The 21,781-nt window shown below is 35.4% G+C and overlaps 1 protein-coding gene across 7 annotated transcripts; it reads left to right on the forward strand.

The window, feature by feature from the left end:
• Nucleotides 1-302: 302 nt before the first annotated feature.
• On the forward strand, nucleotides 303-20,123 carry LOC128174584 (hypermethylated in cancer 2 protein-like). Of its 7 annotated transcripts, XM_052840113.1 has the most exons (6): nucleotides 303-420; nucleotides 1,602-1,735; nucleotides 6,691-7,784; nucleotides 8,445-8,770; nucleotides 13,285-13,756; nucleotides 13,990-14,127. In XM_052840113.1, exons 2-5 carry the CDS (start codon nucleotides 1,607-1,609, stop codon nucleotides 13,731-13,733), a joined length of 1,998 nt encoding a protein of 665 aa, XP_052696073.1. In that variant the 5' UTR covers nucleotides 303-420; nucleotides 1,602-1,606; the 3' UTR covers nucleotides 13,734-13,756; nucleotides 13,990-14,127. The 7 variants fall into 7 exon arrangements, with proteins under 7 accessions (XP_052696073.1, XP_052696078.1, XP_052696061.1 ...); XM_052840118.1 differs by lacking the exons at nucleotides 13,285-13,756; nucleotides 13,990-14,127 and adding an exon at nucleotides 19,428-20,123; XM_052840101.1 differs by lacking the exons at nucleotides 13,285-13,756; nucleotides 13,990-14,127 and adding an exon at nucleotides 16,209-18,005.
• The last annotated feature ends 1,658 nt before the right edge of the window (nucleotides 20,124-21,781 follow it).

A 21,781-nucleotide genomic window follows, 5' to 3' on the forward strand; every position in this document is an offset into this window, starting at 1 on the left:
TGTATACATGACAAATATCAAACTGAATTTGAACAATATTTGGAATTTGTAATCATAAGAAATCTGTTCGTGATCAGTCTTAATTTATTCAGTTTTGCAAATATATAGTATATAATTTTTTATACTCAAAGAACTGTAGAAATATTTTCAGTAGTAAATTGATTAATATATCAGTAAAGCAAAACCTGTTTATCTTGCCCTGGGCGATCGTACATATAGAATCTATGGGCTACATGTACGTGACTTGTTACATGTACCCCTCAAGGTTCCCCATGTACCAACGACAAAGAACATGCGCACTTAGGATGCGCATTCGGTTAAGTTGATGAACAATGGTGGAAATCTGCACTTCCTGTCACACTGCTTGTTAGAGAATTTTCATTTCATAAGCATCTCGACATTTTCATCTCTAATCATTAGGTGAGTGATTAATATTGCAAGAGAAAAATGTTATCCTGGTGTGTGAATTTTCTGTACTGTCGTTTGTTGACCAATTTTTAGTTGATAAAGAGAAGGTCGGCATGTTCGTAGTACGATCTATTGTTTGTTTACAGATTGTTATTTTTGGAGATCGAAGAGGCCATGTTAATCAGAATTACCTTTTTATTTCTTTAGAAAAGATTGAATATCTTTCATTCACCTAACACAAATCTTGTTCATTCTAAAGTATTTTTTGATAGAGCTCATTATGATATTTTAAGGTGCGGATCATTGGGTGGTGGGGAGGGGGATATACAAATTATTTTTGAATTGAAAATTGATTCTGTCAGCGTTTAAAAAGTGACATCTGGTATCAACTAAACAGTCTTGTTATTTTTTGTTTTGTCATCGAATTCAAGTTTTTCACAACCAAACAAAGAATTAAATTACAAGGGGTGTGTGTGTGGGGGGGGGGGGGGGATGGATTAGTGCAGGGTTTAGTGGTTGATGGGATATGTTTGAAATCACATGCATTGGTATCAGACAGATCCTTTTTGCAAAATATATGACTGCTAGCTATTTTCCCTCCAAAAATTAATCTACACTCTATAATGGTAAATGCTTTAATCAGTTTGATGACTTTTATACAATATATACTCTGTCCTGAGTTTTTGCTTCCACCACTTTTGCGTGATATTTCAATAATCATAAATACCTTTGTGTTCAAATTACATTCATCCACTAAAATGAAAAAGGTCCAGATTATCTGTTTTGAAACGCCCCTTCTACCGCTTAAGGTTTCAAAACACATCCAAAAATAGAAAGTCTATGGCCATTTTGCATTGCATCCAACATTATTAAGCCCGGATGATAACGTTGAAAAATTGTGCGAGGTATCCCAAGTACTCCAGAATGGAGAAAAAATGTAAAGATTTTCCCATTATAAATCTCTGTAAGAAATTTGTTTTCGTTCCTGTGAACTTTTATGAATGAAAAATGACAATTTTTCAATGAAGATATCTTTGATATATTCCCTTTTATCGATTTCAACTGTATTTCTTTCACAGGGATGTGTATTTTTAAAAAAAATCATCAAAAAGTGATGGAAGCAATAACTTGGGACAGACTTTAGAAATGTTAAACAAATATTGTCACCAAACATCATATATATTCCATTGCAGTCACCATGAATTGTTACCAAAAGTTCTATACCAACCAGATCCACTCCAGTTCACTGCTATGTCAGTTAGCTACGATGTGGAAGAGCCAGGTGCTATGTGATGCCATAATCCGATCTGGATCTGTAATCACAAAGGTAATACAGCAACTTATTTTAGCATTCAAGATCCCATTTATTTTACTCTTGATTTAAAAGATAAAAAAGTTTGGGGGATGGGGGTATTCAGTCTAATATGCAAAAGACATCAGATTGTCAGACCTAATGTGCAGTGTCTTTGGTCCAGTGCATCATTTTTTACACCGGACCAGAAGAGGGAGGAATGTAGTAGTTGGGGCTATATGGATTGTGAATATCTGTCTGGGTAGCTCCTTGGTAGAGCTCCTGACTAGAGTTGCAGAGGTCCTGGTTTTGGATACCAGATTAAAAGCTGGTCCAGCCATATGTTTTCAATGTATTTATCATTCCTTCTTTCCTACTACAAGACGTGTGTTTGTGTGTGTCTAACAGTCTCTTTATAGCTGTCCATCTCATAAGCAGCAAAAAAGATACCGATTGTATGCTCAATTTGAGTCACAAGAGATCTTGGTCATTCAAATTTATTTGTTTAGAGACTTGGTAGGGGGTAGGGGAAATGATTGTGTGTTGTATGGAATTGTTTTTATTAGCTCACCTGAGCTGAAAGCTCAAGTGAGCTATTCTGATCACATTTTGTCTGTCGTCCGTCTGTCCGTCCGTCTGTCCGTCTGTCCGTCCGTCTGTCCGTCCGTCTGTCCGTAAACTTTTCACATTTTCAACATCTTCTCAAGAACTACTTGGCCAATTTCAACCAAACTTGGCACAAATCATCCTTAGGCAAAGGGGATTCAAAGTTGTGAAAATTAAGGGCCACACCCGTTTTCAAGGGGAGATAATTAGAAATTAATGAAAAATTTCGAGAAATTTTCAAAAATCTTCTTCTCAAGAACCAGAAATCCAGGAAAGCTGAAACTTGTGTGGAAGAATCCTCAGGTAGTGTAGATTCAAAGTTGTGAAATTCATGACCCCCGGGGGTAGGGTGGGGCCACAATGGGGGGCCGAAGTTTTACATAGGAATATATAGAGTAAATCTTTAAAAATCTTCTTCTCAGAAACTAAACAGCCAGGAAAGCTGAAACTTGTGTGGAAGCATCCTCAGGTAGTGTAGATTCAAAGTTGTGAAAATCATGACCCCCGGGGGTAGGGTGGGGCCACAATGGGGGGTCGAAGTTTTACATAGGAATATATAGAGTAAATCTTTAAAAATCTTCTTCTCAGAAACTAATCAGCCAGGAAAGCTGAAACTTGTGTGGAAGCATCCTCAGGTAGTGTAGATTCAAAGTTGTGAAAATCATAACCCCTGGGGTTAGGTTAGGGCCACAATGGGGGGTCGAAGTTTTACATAGGAATATATAGAGTAAATCTTTAAAAATCTTCTTCTCAGAAACTAATCAGCCAGGAAAGCTGACACTTGTGTGGAAGAATCCTCAGGTAGTGTAGATTCAAAGTTGTGAAAATCATAACCCCTGGGGTTAGGTTGGGGCCACAATGGGGGGTCGAAGTTTTACATAGGAATATATAGAGTAAATCTTTAAAAATCTTCTTCTCAGTAACTAATCAGCCAGGAATGCTGAAACTTGAGTGGAAACATCCTCAGGTAGTGTAGATTCAAAGTTGTGAAAATCATGACCCCTGGGGGTAGGGTGAGGCCACATTGGGGGGGGGGTGTTAAAATTTTACATAGGAATATATAGAGTAAATCTTTAAAAATCTTCTTCTCAGAAACTAATCAGCCAGGAAAGCTGAAACTTGTGGGAAGTATCCTCAGGTAGTGTAGATTCAAGGTTGTGAAAATCATGACCCCTGGGGGTAGGGTGAGGCCACATGGGGGGGGGTGTTAAAGTTTTACATAGGAATAAAGAGTAAATCTTTAAAAATCTTCTTCTCAGAAACTAATCAGCAAGATGATTCTTTTTAATTGTTAAGACTTTGGCTCCAGGACAATTCTTCGGCCTCACAAGAAGGTTCAGAGTTTGATGTAGCTAAATATCCCATATATAAACAATTGTAAAGGATCTTTTTGAGAACTGCAATACTCAACATGTGATATGACTATAAAATTGAAGCAGGCAGCTATTTTTTCATTAGAATCTTTTTGTATTACTGTTTTGGGTTATTGCCCTTGATTTATTGATTCTTGATTATTTTAATTAATGCATCCACTGTTAACCAATTAATGTGATGATTATTTTTATACAATAATAAATATTCAATGTATATAAGTTGTTCTGCATAAGTAGTTTTGGGTTAGGCTGGATTAGTTTGTTTATTTTTGATTTCCAATTTTTAGATACTATGAATTATTTTAGGCTGGCACATATATAGGGACAGTGTCTATTGCATTGGCACGAGTGACTGTTTGGGGTTAAACTTGAACAGGTACGGAGAGATTGAGGGTGTTGACATCCCTGCTCTTTCTAGTCTTCGTGTTTTTCTAACCAATGATACAGAATGTGCGGTCATTTCTGCCCTGTATCGCATTGATACAAGTGTGCGGTCATACCTGCTTGTATTGGTGGTGGTTGCGGCGGAGCACTAGTGTATGGTCATCCCTGCTGGTGTTCTGGCCTTTCTAGTGCAAGTGTGCGGCACTCCCTGCGTTAGGTTGAGCTGTTGGCGCAAGTGTGAGGTCATCCCTGCTTGCGTTATCTCTGCTTGCATTAAAGTTGGTACCTGTTGAGTTGCGTAGATGTGCGGTCATCCCTGCCTGCATAACGTTGAGTCCCTATATATGTGCAGGAGAGGTGATTAAAGTCTGCTCTTGTAAATATTTTCAGCAATCAGGGCTATCCGAGTTCCAAGGGGGAAAAATGGATTTTATTTATACAGGATCTACATGTATTAATGTACATTGTCCAGATTGTATTATGACTCCATTAAGCTGACTTTATCATATCTATTGTTCCTCAGGTGAGCGATGTGGCCCATGGGCCTCTTGTTTGTTTATAAAATTCAAAACAATCCACAAAAAAAAGGCAATTTTTATTTACTAATCTAATTAAAAGTATAACACACCTTGTAAAATGTAAACACTAAAAGATAATTTAGGAATAATAGTCTATAACATCTTCCCAAAACAAGACAAGTGATTTTAAGAGAAAAAAAAATGTTTACTATCAGCCTTCTGTGTCACACAGAGTCAGAAAGAGATAATGATTTTATTGGTTTGTTTTAAAGTATGTTGTCATGTTATGTGCACTTTAAATCTTTTGTGTCTATTGATTAATTGAGGAGGTTTGCACATTAAACGTAATGCTAACTGGTTAATTACTCGTTGTGACATTGCTCACGGTTGAATAATAATTTTTTGAAAAACAGAAACTAGTTGTGTAATATTTACCTCAAACTTGACATGTAAATTTATTTTAGAGATGAATTAACTTATTATTGCCCAATACTTTGCGTATGTTTCGTCACTCCTTCAAAAAGCTGTCGGTGTCACTCGGTGTAAAGAAATAAGTTTTATGTCGGAACATAAATGACTGAATTTACATGTAGTTCATATCATGTTAATTATTCATCTGTAAGATTTCAATTCATGTAGTGTACCTGGGCTTGATGATTTATTTGATGTCATTGTCTAAAAGTACATGTCTACATGTTGTTAACAAAATCATTGGCTTTTTCCCCTCCAAGGCAAATTGTCAAGTTATTCTGAGCCACTGTACATGACAATGTAATCAAGGCAATTAAGCATGCACTGCATACATGTACATGAGGACCAGAATAAATCAATATTTCATGCAGAAACCTGAAAACTTAAACAGACAGTGACAAGCAGGGGCTTTCTGCAGTTTAATTAATTTCCTGAAGTTCTGCACGTTATCAACATTTACATTGTCATTACATATGTACGTAACGATGAGTGGACATGTAAATTTAGGATTAATTAGACAGAGCAGTGCATACACGAACAATGAATGTAATGTTCAGCACAGAAATTAGAAGTCGGTGCAAATATAGCATGGAATAAATTATTTATTTTTCTTTAAACATGTTTACTAATTTATATAGGTATTCTGTGCTGTGTTACTTCAGATTTATAGACCATACTGAATATAGACTGTAGTAAAAATTTCTTATTTTTGACATTGTTGTCACTTTCTTATGTAGACGTCTGTATCAAATGGAAGTCATTTAATTCAGAGCACAATTGTTATTCACATGTGAAGTTTTTTTCTGCACATTTTCCCTATAAATTTTATTAATTTTCCCCCCAAAATTATCATGATATAAACATACATTTTGAACTTCAATTTTTTAGCTCTAGATTTCTGTTTGAAAAAAAAAAAACCCAAAATTTTTTCCCTTTTTTGACACTCTGACACTGCCAGTTGTGCCGTGGATGAAATTCATTTGAAATGAGCATTCACATGAATATTATACGAAAGGACCTTTTTGATGTAACTTTTACTGCTCTTTATTCTTTTTAAAAACAATTCTTTTTTTTACACTCACCTGACAAACTGACCAAAATACCTGATCCAGATGTTTTTATTAACTTTTGGCATCAAATATTTTTAGTTTACCTGAACCTGTTATTTGTTGCAGTTCTTATTTTGTTTGTCCTTATGTATTGAAAACCCTTCAGATATCAGTTTCTTTCTATTTCAGTGTGTTCTAATCACCCGGCCATTTTATTTTCTGGCTAAATACCTTTTTCCCTTTATTATATATTTATTGAATATTTTGTGTTATTAAACACTGTTAAATAATTGTTAACGGTCATTCTTGGATCTTTCACAGGGCTGCATAAAACTATGGTGATTGTTAAAGCCCATGGACTTTTAAATTATTTAAAGGTGGTCAAACACAAAAATTACTTCATAATTTAACATGCAAGTTTTTGAGTGCACTTTTTCTTGTGAATTTGATTTCATGTGAATTGAGACACAATCTTTCTTTCCCATTTTGCCCCTCCAAAAAATGCCTACCCGGTAATTTTATTTTAAAATGTTATCAGTATTTGTATGAATTTTACAAAAAGTAATCAAATGCTTTTATTGATGTTTCAGGCTCATCGAGTGGTATTGGTAGCAGCCTGTCCAATGTTGCAGTCCATGGAAAATGCAGCTGTAGGATCTCATTTAGAAGTCCGTCTGGCAGCAGATATTAAACAAGAGTCCATTCAGACATTTCTTCAATACTTGTATGAAGGTTTTATGATGCTGACAGAACAGAACAGTCGTGATGTGGAGAAAATAGCTCGCCTGTTGCAGGTGGATAGTGTTATCAAGTGTTGTGCAGACTTTAACAAATGTCTGGGCACAAAGACAGGCCAGATGTCTGCAAATGACCAATATAAGTACACATTTCATGACATGATTGAGTTTAAGCATGTCAGGTCTTCAGAGATGCAGAAAACTGTGCAGGAAAGGACCGTGAAGAGAAATGCCGATTATCCACGACCACCCAGCCCAGGAAGCAAGAGACAAAGAACGCAAGATATGCATGCTGATGATACAACCTCGATGGCCAGTAGTTATGGGCACATGGCTCCAGATCCATGGGATCGAGTCCCAAAGCTCGGAATGCCTTTCCATACCAGGGTTGGGCAGAGTTCCCAGCAGGCAGGAGTGATTGACATGTTGGAGGACAGTCTGGAGTTAATTGAGACTGATCCACCCGACTCCAGTGGGGGTCGAGCAGGAAAAGACCAGCGCTCCTCCCAGAAAGGTGTCTCTATTGCTGTTGCTAGCCAAGTCAATTCTAGTACTGACCTTCAAGTGGTTGATGTGGCCACAGAACAGGCCAGGTCTGAAGCAAGATCTCGTACCAGTCTGCCTTCACAAACACGCACAGCACCTGCCAATCAAACCAACTCTGTCTCTGAAAATGGAAAGTCTACAAACTCTCATCCAGCCGCCAAGCCATCCACCCACCCTTCTACACCTGTCATGAATGAGAAGCTACAGGTAAACAGTCCACCAGTCATGTCTCCATCATCCTCACAATTCAATAATCGCAGTTCTCCACAAGTCAGACCAGAGTCTTCAGCACAGAAACCATTCGCAGCAGGAAGTGAGAGCCAGAGTTCCAAGCCACCACCACAACAAGGTTCTGAAATAGCCAGCAATACAAACACTGTAGAGACAGTATCTGAGACTAGGTGTGTATTTTTAGCCCCATTTAGTTCATCTCACATTTTTTGGTCCATCCATCATGTCCATGTTTTTTTTAGAGTATCATATTTCAAAAGATAAGGCTACATCATTTTTAAATACATCAAAGGCTTTGGCAGTTCCAATAATGGTCTCTAAAAATAAGATGTAAGATGAAATTATGTTATAAAAATTAATGGAACATAATGTTTAGCAATCATACTTTAATGTGTTTTCTTTTATTCTTTGATGTCAATAATGCTGTTGCTTTCTTGTAAAGTAGCTGAGTGCAACATTCTTTTGAAAGATCTACTTTTTAAATACTGTGGAATCATTAAATTTTGTGGGGGCCAATTTTTCGTGGATTGCTTTAATATTACAGGTCCGTGGGGACGTAATTTCGTGTATTCTCTTAAACCTACAAAGGAACTGTGACTCTATTACCCTAATTTTTTAATTCGTGGAGAATGTTAATTCGTGGATGAGAGGTATCCATGAATTCCACGAAAATTGAGCCACCACGAAATCTAATGATTCCACAATAACATATGAAATTTAATAGCATTAACAAAGTAGAAGGCTTTTCTAAATAAAAATTTCCTTAGTTACTGTATGAGTTAACTTGACCAAACTTTTCATAAATTTAAACTCAAAATCTATTATTTTAGTGCAAGAGAAATGTCTGAAGAGGGCCAGCAGATCCAGCAGAAGCCTACAAAGCCCCCGACCCCCGACAAACCATCGACCAATCTGTCCATTGTGAAAATTGAATCGGACGAAGATGAGGATCCAGGTGCCATGGAAATGTACATTAACATGTCTGGTGGTGGAGGGGAATCCATTCGGGTCCAGAGAGCAGACCATACTGACCAAGAGGAAGGCGACCCACAGGCTGATTGGATGAGGGATGAAATGTCGAACGAGGACAGCAATGTTAGTGGTGACCAGTCCAACTCCTGGGTCTACCCCCAGGGCAGTCAGGCCCAGTACAAAGGTGGGTACTTGTTCTTTCTGCTTCTTTTGAGGAAATTTGCTGTTCAAGATGTATGCTAAAATCTCAACAGCAGTCTTCCTACATTTTCCTTTCTTTTTTGTAATTGTGAACATCAGGAACATATTCCTTTGATTTGTTTCTATCAGTTAATTTATTAATCTTTAAGTGTATATGATATATATTGAAACAATGAATACATATATTTTGTAGGTAGCATATATTTTTTTTTAGCAAATGCTATTTATATTGCTGGATTTTCTCTAAATTTGAAGATTATGGGAATAGTTTGAAATATTTAAATAACGAAGATTCAGAAATTCTCATGGCTGCATGCTAAAGGAAAATAACTTTTGTTAAATTGATTTATCCTAGACTTACCCCACTTTCTTATCAACCAAATTTAAATGCTTGTAGTTTCCAAAGTGAGGGCTATACCTCTGTATTCAGGGTTATTTTTGCCCCTGTTATTTTCATCATTCTTTACTTGGTTTTGCACCACCTTAAATTCGCCCAGACAAAGTTATGTTTAAAGAGAAACAATTTGAGACATTAGAAATTCGCCCAGTCTTAAATTTGCCTCGCCGACAAGGAGGGCAAAAAGTGCGAAAAATTTTGTATTACTGTTAATTCAACAGGAACATATATCAAGCGGTTTTAATATTCCATATATTTACTAGGAAAGTTATTTTTAGGCAGATTGCCTGCTGCCCAATCCTATTATGTAATATTTTTTACATAATAAAATATTGTTTAAAAAAAAAGAAAAAAAAAAGTTATTTTTGAATGATAAACATATTTTTACCCTGCAGAGTGGGGTAAAGAGATATATTCATTCATAACATTTTACCTAAGGTATTTCCTGGCCTCATTTTATGCCAATGCTTATGGATTGATCACATAATTGATGATTTATTGATCATCATTTAATTAGAAGGGAAAGTTTTTACATGTGAAGAACCCATACAGCTCTAAACAGCAAATTTCCTCTGCTGCAGGTATCAAGGAGAGAAAATGTCAATAGCAATTCACTGATAGCTTTCCAAATAGGACTTACATCGAAATTTGTCATGCATTTCAAAAATTGATTTGAGGGAAGTGACCATATCTTTTGATAATGATTGGCAGAAAAAAAAATTAATTGAATCATTTTCTATAGAATTTCTCACCAATAACTTATATATTTTGTATGGGGAATTAATATTAGTTGCTTAACAAAGAATCCTTGATGTCTGCATTGATTTATTGGTATGTGTTTTGTATTTCAGTTTGCTACACTTTAGATGATACTTATTATATTAAGTCGCCTTGTACCAAATACTGCGTGGTACAATACAAGGGTTGGCATTTCTACTCCTGTTTACTTGGTATTCAAACTTAAATGATAGTGTGCAAAAATAGATGAGAATGAATTTGCGATTTACTGAGTCTAAGTTAGAAGACTATACATTTATGTATGATTTGGTAATAGAGTTATTTTACCAAGAGGTCTGCTTTCTACATAAAGAGCTAATAAAGGGATGATATATAAACAGCCAGTATATGCCTCAGTACTCAAGTGAAAAAAATCATACAATCAAGTTTGTCGAATATTTAGAATTTAGATGGTGAGGAAAAGGTGATTTTTACACTGCCACAGCCAATATTGAATATATACAATGTGTATGTGTTAGTAAATTTTTGTAAGTTGAAAGCAGGCAAGAACCTTTGTTTGTACTGACACTACTGATCAAGTACTGTTCCAGATCCATATTTTGGGTAATGTTTAACATCCCTTTTTTGTATCATTGATTTTGCTGCCTTATTTGGCTGAATGATATTGTACATGCAATTTACTACATGTACATGTACCGGGTAATATAGGTTTGAGTCTGCATTAAATTAACATTGGCTGTAAGTGGTAGATTTCAGAGAATACAGGACTTAAATATTTTGAGAAAATTTTCAAAACTTGACTTAATTAAAGATACATGTTAATGATTTATTTGATATGCACATGTTTGAATATTCAACTGCCATCACTGAAAACCAACAGCCATTTGACAAAGACTTGCATTCTGTGGGCCAACTCATCCTATTCCAATTATCCACTAATTATGTTAATACTTATGCATGCATTTGCCAACAGTTGTGTGGTTTCATAAAATAACTTGTTTTTATACCTCCAAAAAGAGTCTTTGCATCCCCGATGGTGGACAGAAGAAAATACATGTATAAATTGGTATGGAAATATCTCCGAGTTGGCCCATGGTCATTAAGGTTATGCAAGACTAGTCATAGGTTTCTGATTAATGAGAATGGGCAGAAAATGTGATGTATTTTACACAATTAGGAAAAAAAAAATAGTGAACCGAAAATATTTTTTTTTTTTCCGTTGTCGTGATATTTGCTCAGAGTGTAGAAGAGCCCAGAGCAGGATATTGAGAAAGAGAAGGTAATAACGACAAATACATCTTTCAAATTTTCTTATTTCTGGATCTTGAAGGAAAAGCTTGTTCATTTAAGCTTGCTTGCTAATGTACTAATGGTTACAAAAGTTTTAATTCTTTGCTTAGGTATCACATTTGATAATCCTAAATCTTTGGAAGTTTTTTTTCGTTCGTGGCAAATATTGTTTTGTTTTTGATTGAAACATTTTGTACCAAGAAGTGTTTGATATGCTGACTCTATTTGAAGTAAACTACTATATCAAACACAGTATTAATGAGGGAAAATATTATATTGGCTATTTAATTAAGACATGCATGCATTAACCCAATACTAAATTTTGTGTCTGCTGATAATTTTTTTGGGAAAAATTACCTTAATTCATAAGTTTTAATAAGGATAAATGTAATGAATTTTTAGGTCCTACATACATCTGAGTAATATGTATAAATTTTTCAAGGCTTTAAAGGGGCTTGATGATTATCATGACAATTTTCAGGCTATTTAAACCTCCTAGAAAAGAAGAACTTTGAATAAACCTTCAAAACATATTTAAATTAGATTTAACTTTTTAGAATGAAACATATGGTATTTTTTACCCAATATATGGATAAAAAAAAATGGTTTTAAAAGAAATTGTGGATGCGATGGGTTCTTTGTTGAAACTTAACCTCCATAAATCAGTAAACATAACAAGTTTGATCATCAAAGGTTGGAATTAGATGTACTTGTAATAAGCAGAATCTTTTGAGTAAATTTAATATCTACACCAACACAGGTTATGGCTTACCAACTGAAGGGGTGATTTGTAAGCATGTTACTCATTACTTTTGTCAGGGTAAAAAAATATTGAGCTGAAATGTTTTCTGTTGCTTCATATGTAGTTAATTATATTAGTTAAAATAAAGATTGTATTATGCATTGCTTGACATGCATTTTATAGCATTAGCTACTGTGTATATATAATTCCAATGATTTTATTCAGGCATGGACTTTATAAATTTATCCTCTATATAAAGAACATTTAATGTTTTAATACATCCTGAAAAGTTAGCAATATAATAGGTATTTTAAAAAAAATGATGAGTTGTTTAATGCATTGGTTGCAACTTGGTATATAAAGACTTGATACTGGTCATCGTAGGAGGTACCGTACTTTGAGCATATAGGTTCTTCGGTAAACATCTCTGTTTTCAAATTATGTTAAATTTGTATATTTCAAAAGCTCCATCATTAAGAATGATAGATCATATTACTGGTAAACTGGAGGTCTTTTTAAGGTGGTTAAGGCTGTTCTTACCCCTACACATAAAACTTAACTTTTTGCAATCTCATTGCTAGTTCTGTCTTGCATATTCTTAAAAAAAGAAGATTTTTTGCTAGAAGTAAATAGACCAATAATTCTGTCTTTAATTGACTGTTAAGATGTGTATTGTTGTACGTTGTACTTAAAACATAGATTAGAAAAATATGATCAAGTTAATTTTAAGATGAAATGTTTAAAAACTGTGAAATCTATCAATTGGAACAGAAAAACTAAAGGGTCTTCTACACCCCCATGACTTTAACTTTTCTTGAAAATTTAAAAATCAAATGTCCTGTGAAATCATATTAAATGGACACATTTGTGTGAACATCTTCTAAACTCAGTAGATAAAGCATCAAATTTCTGATTTGTAGATCTTGAGTTTCAATACAAAAGAGGTTTATAACGCTACCATGATGATTGCAATATATTTACACCCCCCCCCTCCCCAAAAAAAAAAAAAACCGAGAAAAAAAACTTTCTTTTTATTCCCAAAAATGCAAAATATCATCTTTTTAAAATAATGTCATATTGTTGATTTTAGATTTACTGTGGGTGTAAATGCACATATGTACAAAAATTAAATTAGTTTGTGCCGTTGTAAGAAATTTTCACCGAAGGTGTTGAGGACCCATCAAGATCTGTCTTTCAATGTGACTCTAAATGAACTTTTATCGCATGGCAGCCCAATTAAAGCAGCACACTCTTACTGATAGGGATTTATGTCCGTTGACACCGGTAATTGCTGATGGCAGATTTCTGAACAGTTTTCCTATCCTTGTAGGGGATGCCCAGGAACTCTGGACAACTCCACGCGATAAAACCATTGTTTCAAATGATTCTCTGCATGGTGGTGCATCTGAAATCTCGCAAGTCGAAAAGACATCTTTTCAATTTCCTATCGCCAGAAACGAGCGATTTTACTCTGGACGACGCTTTGACGTTTTCAAAGCAAAACGAACTGTTCTCTTCTCGTGTAAAATCTGCTTCAAAGGGTTTTCATCCAAACTCGGCTATGAAAACCACATGAAACAAAGACACGGTACTCGAGACCAGTGCTTTTCTTGTAACGTTTGTGAGAAGATGTTTCCAACTTCAAATATGCTTACCATTCACCAGCGTGTACATTCGGACTACAGGCCTTTTGAATGTACACAATGTGGGAAAGGATACAAACACAAGAAAGACCTCAAGACACATCGCTGTGGACAGTCACGTGCTTTCAAGTTATAAAACAGTGAAAAATTGGATTCATGGTGATTTGTACCAATTTTTTCCAAAGTTTTGTGTCTTGTGTGATTTGTAAATTGTATCTATAGCTGGGCATTAAACTTGATTACGTACGACGTTTTCCAGTGTTTGACTGTTTTTTGTAAAAGTGTCAAAGATCATATCTTTTGTGGTCATTAATTCAGTCTATAATACTTGCATACTGTCATCCCCACCTGTACGGATGTTACTAAAACAAGGACATATGTATTTTTTCCAGAGCGATTGAGATACGAGGAGACATTTAATGTTCCGGGATCGGACTCGAGATCCGCAAAGTCATGGCCATTACGCTTCTGGAAAAAACAGGAAGCTGCGCATGTTCGACCCACTTCTGATACGTCCATTTTGTCTGCAAGTTATGAGCCACGACACATGATGGTTCAGGTTTTGGGGTCAACTAATAAGGCATGCGTTGTGTGTAAATGGGACGGTGTAAAAACGGCGACTGGCTTGCCGACCAAATCGTACTACAGATGTGAAGCCTGTGATGCATGTCTGTGCAGACCACAAATCCGAAACTGTTTTGAACGATACCATAAACACATGAATATAGACATAGCTGATATGATGCCCTGACAATACATGTATAAAAATGCAATGTAACCTTCCTTCCCAAACTAGGTGCATGATTATCATATTTGTATTTATTCTATAGCCAATGTGCTTAATTTTCTGTTACAAGTACTTTATTGTTTCGATTTTTGTGTCATGATCTTTATTTATGACAATAAATGAAAATTTTGAATATTTACTCACTTCTGCTCTCATTTGTTGTATATTTTAAATCCAGTTGGTTGCACTGTATAATGTACAATCACGAATCAGAGCGATCGATTGATTGAGAAGGATTACTATAATCATCAAGCAGTAAGATTGCTTATAGCGATTTGATAAAACTGTGTAAACGTCATGAATTATCTATATCAAATTCATATCTATAACAGAGTCGCCATCGCGATAAGCAACTTTTACTGTATTGCAGGCGGGAACACAACGGATGATAGGTGGACAGGCCAAATGACCAACACTGAGGACCTGCCACTGGTAGTGATTCTAAGGAACGTAACAGCCTCGTTTGTGATTAAAAATGTCGGACTACCGCACCGCGCTGTGTCGACACACATGCAAAGAACGTGTTTTGTATGCAAACAGTTCGGACGACGCATTCAGAGTAGTAGCGCAAGTCCTGGTTTTGACAACAAAGTGAAAAGGATTTGTCGATCTTCGTATAAGTGTGAATGTTGCGATATAAGTCTGTGTATTGGTGATCGAATGTGCTTTCAGCAATTCCACGAAATGCTACGAACCACCCAATATCCGAACCTTGTGTGGGAACATCCGCATCGAAATCCTCTTCTCCATTCGTTTATTTAACCCATGTTTATTACACGTATCACTTAATTTTTTTAAACATTCATCACACAGAGGGGTGTCACTATAAAGAATTTATAAAACTATGATTAAAACGAGATTTTAAAATGTGCAGTGACATTTGTTTATTTTCAAAGTTTAAGCTGAAAACAGTACTTTGTTGTTCATAGTAGTTCATAATTATGTTAGCTAAAATAAAGTCTGAAATGGCAGTATAAATTGTGTGGTCTGCATCGTTCTTCCGCACAAAAGACAGGGCTAAGTGGCTTACAGTACTTTGATTCCTTCTTTCAGGATATGTGCGAGAGAAGGCATCACAGGGTGGGTCTAGGACATGCAATGAACACTTTCCAATCGAATACTCGAACAGTGTCGATTTGTTTAACATCCAGCGACTGGCCGCTAATGCCGTAGAACTACACAGTGCTCAGCATAGACTGGTCAGAAACGAAGACTATAAGTACAAAGTGTGCTTTCAGTGTCACAAAGATAAAACGAAAACCAAGAAAGGCTGGCGGGTGTACACCCATTTTAAATGTGAACACTGTAATATTCCACTTTGCACTGGAGGCAGAGGAACAAGAAGATGCTTCGAAATCTTTCATCGCGAACGTGGAATAACAGAAATCATTGCGGAGTATGATCCGCGAATGTTGTTTTCGAATATGAAATAGAACGGATATTTTGGTGTAATCGACATTTCTCCATTGCATTCAGCATGTATAGGAAAGTTGTTAACAGTATTATATGGAATATGTGATTATCTTGCGGTAATGTGTAAATTTGGTATATCCTGTGAGATCCTAGTGTTTTAACATTTAAATGCATGCGGTTTTTCTCATATTTGGTGGCGGAAATGATATTTTACCTTTTATTGTATATTTTGAAAATAAAGTTGTATTATCACATCATATACTATTCCTTCATTATTCTTTTGCACATTTTTTCAATACTCCTTGGGGTAGTTTTACGGTGATAGCTTATCTTACCACACTAATTAATTGTATACAGCAATATTTGTCACTGTTGTACCCATTGTAAATTAGATCCTCATTTTGATTGCAGCGAACAAGACTTCCAATAAAGAGGACGGGACCAGTGCTGAGGGTAATGACGGAACAAAAGGATCGACGGACGACGGTGTTGCTGTACCAAAGATTGATCCCAAGTTGTCTAAGCGTTCCAAGGAAAAGGCGGAAAAACGGAGGTCCATACAGAAGATGCTGAATATGGAGAATTACGCTGCCATGGAAAAGTACCTGTCTTCCATGCAGACCATGCATCAGTCCATGCTGTCTCTTGCTAGTTTACCAATAAATGTCAGCAGCCCCGATGGACGGGCTCTTATCTCCCAAATGAAGACGGCAGACTGGCCACTATTTAATATGGCTGCCGGTACTGCCGCTTCTGAATTAGATTTCTCTCACTCTTCCCCAAACGAGTCGGATGTCTCCACTGCTGATCAACTGGCCCTGAATCTGGTAAAAACGGAGTGCAAAAACTCCATATCTTCCATGGGGCATTTGGGAAAGGGGTTGGATCGGTTTGGGGAACACATGCACGCGTTGGTCCCAATTCCTGAGGGAAAGTACAAAACCTGTAGCTACTGTCAGAAAGTAAAACACAAAACCAAATCTGGCTGGTACTGCTACACCACCTACCAGTGTCGCAAGTGCGAGATACCATTGTGTAAGAGAAATAAGAATTGTTTCATGTTCTACCACCGAGATTTGGGCATTCCTGAACAAGAATATATCCCCTTTGCTTAAATAAGGGTTGTATTTTACGTATTGGACGCATTTTTTGCTGTTGTATAGTGTTTTTTGTGTAGAAATTAGATCCTTTATGTCTAGTTGATATTGTGTCAAATTTTGAAATACTATTGTGCCATGTTTATATATATATTTTTAAACACAAAACTGCTGTATTTGTAAAAGGAAAACAGAGTCGACACTATTGTGTCGGGATTTATGAAGTGCTTACAAAGATTCTATGTCTATGTGTTTACATTTGCCATATTTCATGCTTCGATCCAGAGGTTGTAAGAATCACACATTTTGCTGTCGGCCATATCACATTTCATGCGTTTTTTCATGGCGACGGACTTAAAAACAAAGAAAGAAATGATTATTATTGAATGTTGTCAGGGTTTTTGTTTGTTCATTTTGATGACAACTATTTAGTACTTAAACTCTCGTGAGTCCTGCTGCGTCGTTCAGTGTCATTGATATTATCGTCAGAAAGTGATCATATATACATTTTTATATATTTTTTTCTTCTTCCAAATATATAAAAAAATATTTTGTTATAAATCTATAATTGCCATTTTTAATCTCCCAAGATATATAATTATAAAAGGTTGATCCAAGTGATTATAGTATAATTATCAGCAGTTTTTACTGCTTGCTGCAAAACCATTGCCATATATATTTTACAGTTTGTTGTGGTCAACAATACTACGCCAGGTTGTCGATAAGTATTATTTTATAGTATTGTGCTCATGTAGATTTCGTTGGTATTTTTTTTGTACGCATAGAGTATTACTTTATCATTTTGTATATAATACCTTGGTAGATTTTTTTGTGAATCAAGGCTTATACAGATTTTGAGATATTTTCCGATTTTTGTTTACACTTTTGTGTATTGAGCTTTTACATGTTCAAATGCTTATGAGTATTTTATTTTTCAATATCAAAAGATCTGTGTCTATTTTGATGCAATTTTAGTTCGTTTTTTTTTTACAGTGTGTTGCCAAAGCTTTATTTAACATGGTAATTATTGTAGGGATTTTGTTGAAATTAAAATTTTTGTGGATCTGTATTTGTTTTAGCAATAAATTAGAAAAGTGTGTTCAGAAAAAAACCATGTGTTTGTTGTTTTAATTAAGTGTAGTGCGGTCCAGTGCAGGAAGATGGTAGCCATGTGAATGAATGCCTGAAACCAAGATTATAGTGTTGGTAATTTTATAATCACGTTACCAAAGCACAGAGGTGTTTTTTTGTCTAAAAAAAATGTAAGTTTGTCAGATGAATTTTAAATCATTGAATGAATTAGTTGGGGTCTGCAGATGTATGACAAACATGTACACTAATAATGAATGGAATGGTTCATGTCAAGTGAAAAGGAATAGATATAGCAGTTACGACACATAAGAATTCTCAAGAACATCGTGCCTGATTTTGATCAGATTGTCTACATTTAGTATAAAGTAAACAGTTGAACATCATCACGAACGAGTTGTAATGGACATATATCTGCTAGAGAGAAGTGAGATAGTTGTTATGGAAAAGAAGGGATCGAGAGAGGACAATATTGATACTAAACAAAAAATTTCAAAACATATGTAGTCGCCTATGAAACATTTTATACTATCAATTCACGTGTAGTATGAACATGAAAAGAAAATTTTTGCATAAAATTTTAAATTGATGTTATCATATTTGTTTCGTTTATAAAATACTAGTTACGGTATGTACCTGATTTATAAACTGGAATAAAAAAAGAATGCCCGACCTTAAAATTGTAGATTACAAGTGCCTGTTTATATGAATTAAAGGAAATTCAATACTGGTTGTGTGTTAATTTGCGTCCCCTCTCGAGAATATTTCACCGATATAAAACAGCGTGACTTTATCTAACAAGAGGGAAGTTATTTATTGAAATCATTTACCATAATGTATTTAGCGTAGTAAGATAAACCACAGTACGAATCGAATACAGTCTATAGTCTGTCCCAAGTTATTGCTTCCATCAATTTTTGACGTTTTTTAAAAAAATACACATACCTGTGAAAGAAATACAATTGAAATCGATGAAAAGGAATATATCCAAGATATCTTCATTGACCAATTATCCCTTTTCACTCATTAAATTTCACAGGAACGAAAACAATTTTCTTACGAAGATTTATAATGGGAAATGTTTACATCTTTTCTCCATTCGGAAGTACTCGGGATATCTCGCGCAATTTTTTAACGTTATCATCCGGGCTTATTAATGGCTGATACAATGCAAAATCTCCGTAGACTTTCAATTTTGGGATATGTATTGAAACCTAAAGCAGTAGAGGGGGCGTTTCAAAACAGATAATCTGGACATTTTTCATATATAGGGATGAACGTAGTTTGAACACAAAGGTATTTACTATTAATGAAATATCAAGCAAAAAGTAGTTGAAGCAAAAACTCGGGACAGAGTATAGTATCTTTATAAAATAAAACGTACATACATTGCCAACAGTGTACATACATGTAGCTGGTGCTTACCTGGTTTTCCTTCTTGTAGGTAAAAAATCCAGTTGGGTACCGTCTACATATTATCAGTCCCCAAGAAGCGACAACCAATCAGTGATACTCAGTTCCGGTCCAGTTTTCAGATCCGATCCACATCACGCTTCCGGTCGCATTTCAGGTGGAAAGCTGTATCCGGATGTATATGGTGCTTTTGGATCCAGCCAAGGAGATGTTGATGATGATAATAGACATGTATTGGTGCCTAACCCAGGATTGAAAAATAAAATGTGTGTATACTGTCACAAATTGAAATCCAGGACAAAGTCGGGGTGGTATATCTACACTCAGAACCGATGCAGGAAATGTGACGTCCCTCTTTGCAAGAAAAACAAAACATGTTTCGTGAATTACCACCGGGAGCTTGGGATTCCTGAGGCCGAATACATGACTCCATATCTTAATTTTAACTATTTGTTACAGTAGAAAGGCGGAAACAAATACAAACGTTCTATAGAATATAATTGTTTTTATTAGATAATACGTCACTTTGTATTAGTTGCACGGCGTTAAAAAAAACATACTGTACGTATATACATGAACGAATGTCGATTTTTCAAATGAAAAATGTCATCTTCTCATGAATTTAAAGATCTGTTTATCTTCAGATTTGTCCTTCTCATTTTATCATTTCTTACACATTAATTAAACATGTTTTCATGTACCCTTTATTAAAATGGTTTCATTGTCAGACATTTCTTTGTATATTGTTTAAAATACGTTTTTATGCTTATTAGACATCAATACTCTCCGATATAGCAAGAAGTGAAGGACAGACATTTGAACAGCATTAATGTAAAGATAATTTATCTAAATTCTGTTGAAAAAAAATATTGCAAATCTTTAGTTTGGACGGAAAATAATTCAGATCTTGAACCTTAATTTTGCAAACGAAATCCCCAAATCACCTAATTATGAAATAATTATAAGAGGATCTGGCTCCGTCATCACCAACTTTCCTCAAGTCAATACTCAGCCTCAAATCTGAGGTTTGACCTCAAGTTTATGCAGTTTTCTTTAAAGGATTTGAGTTGAGGAATGAGTTAAGGGATTTGAAATTTTTGGTGACGGTGGAGCCTGAACATATTCAGATGATGCAAACTTTGCATCATTTTCGGTCAACTTCTTTTGGTCAAGTGATTAACTTAACCAATTCTTAGTTATACCCCCCGTCTCTTGACGTCCGTGAATTTGTATGGCGTAGAGTACCTGTCTTTTCCAACATTGTGAGCAAGATAGAGACTAGAACCGTTGTGAAAGGATGATTATATTTTGTAAACAGTTTGCTTATACGTGGCAATCGGAAGGGTCCTATACATTCTCGAGGTCGTCATAGACTAAGCCTGACAACACTCTGTAGTCGAGCTACAGATGTAGATAGACTATGCCGAGGTACTGTGGTCATTCAGTTGCTTGTATAAGGAGAAAGAGTTCCATTTAGTTTACAAGATCAGAAATCAAGGTCTCGTTTACGATGTACAGAGAGTCCTTTTTCAACATTCTAGAGAATATAGAATTCACCGATTGAGGTAAGATGTTCAAACTTATACAGGTTGCTCATTATCATAGTAAGTACCGCAAATCTCGTTCATAGCATTTCAAGGAAGTTGGCTGCAATATAAATACACATTCGCTATACCCATAAATATTTACATTTTCATCTATCTTTGTCTGTGATAACATTACGAATCAATTTTGAACACTAAAACCCAATATCTTCATAAAACATACGTTACACAAAATGTGCGCGTGTCTTAAAGCATGACCGAGAAAAAGTATTGGTTGTGCCGCATAGTAATACATAGCATGTGCTACATATAAAATAGTAGTTTTAAAATAGTGTTGTTTTAAAGTATAAGAATTGAAAATAATATAAATATAAGGAATAAGGAATCATTCTTTGAATATTGTGAGGTTATAATTTCGGTTGGAGCGTGGTCAAATCTATCATAAAGCCATTCGGGCTTTATTGGATTTGTCCACGCCCCGACTGAAATTATCACCTCATAATACTCAAAGAATGATTCCTTAAATACATGTATATTCGGGTTTTGTTGTCGAAGAAAATGCATTGTTATTGAGAGAAGTATAACAGACCTAATTGGAAAGTTCTGGTTGAATCTTGTTGGTAATAATCGCATTGAATATTTCTCCTGCAACCGTTCTGGAATTTCGGCTACGGAAGGCCGAAAGGTTTTTTCAGTCAATTTGAAATAAAAAAAATTCAGTCCTTAATTGCAAAAATCTGATTTTTTTAACCTCAAATAACGAAACACAATCACGCAAGTGGCTTCTTAACGTGACATTTATTTCGTAAATACTTTTCACGCAGCGGTATGATTCAAAGAA

This window comes from Crassostrea angulata, chromosome 1 (genome assembly GCF_025612915.1).
Source record: "Crassostrea angulata isolate pt1a10 chromosome 1, ASM2561291v2, whole genome shotgun sequence".
NCBI classification, from domain to species: Eukaryota; Metazoa; Mollusca; class Bivalvia; order Ostreida; family Ostreidae; genus Magallana; species Magallana angulata.

Bases quoted from the DNA above. Each gene is read 5' to 3' on its own strand.
- LOC128174584 (XM_052840101.1), top strand. From the start codon at position 1,607: ATGAATTGTTACCAAAAGTTCTATACCAACCAGATCCACTCCAGTTCA. The intron at 1,736-6,690 runs GTAATACAGCAA...TTGATGTTTCAG, and splicing joins CTGGATCTGTAATCACAAAG to GCTCATCGAGTGGTATTGGT. The intron at 7,785-8,444 runs GTGTGTATTTTT...CTATTATTTTAG, and splicing joins GAGACAGTATCTGAGACTAG to TGCAAGAGAAATGTCTGAAG.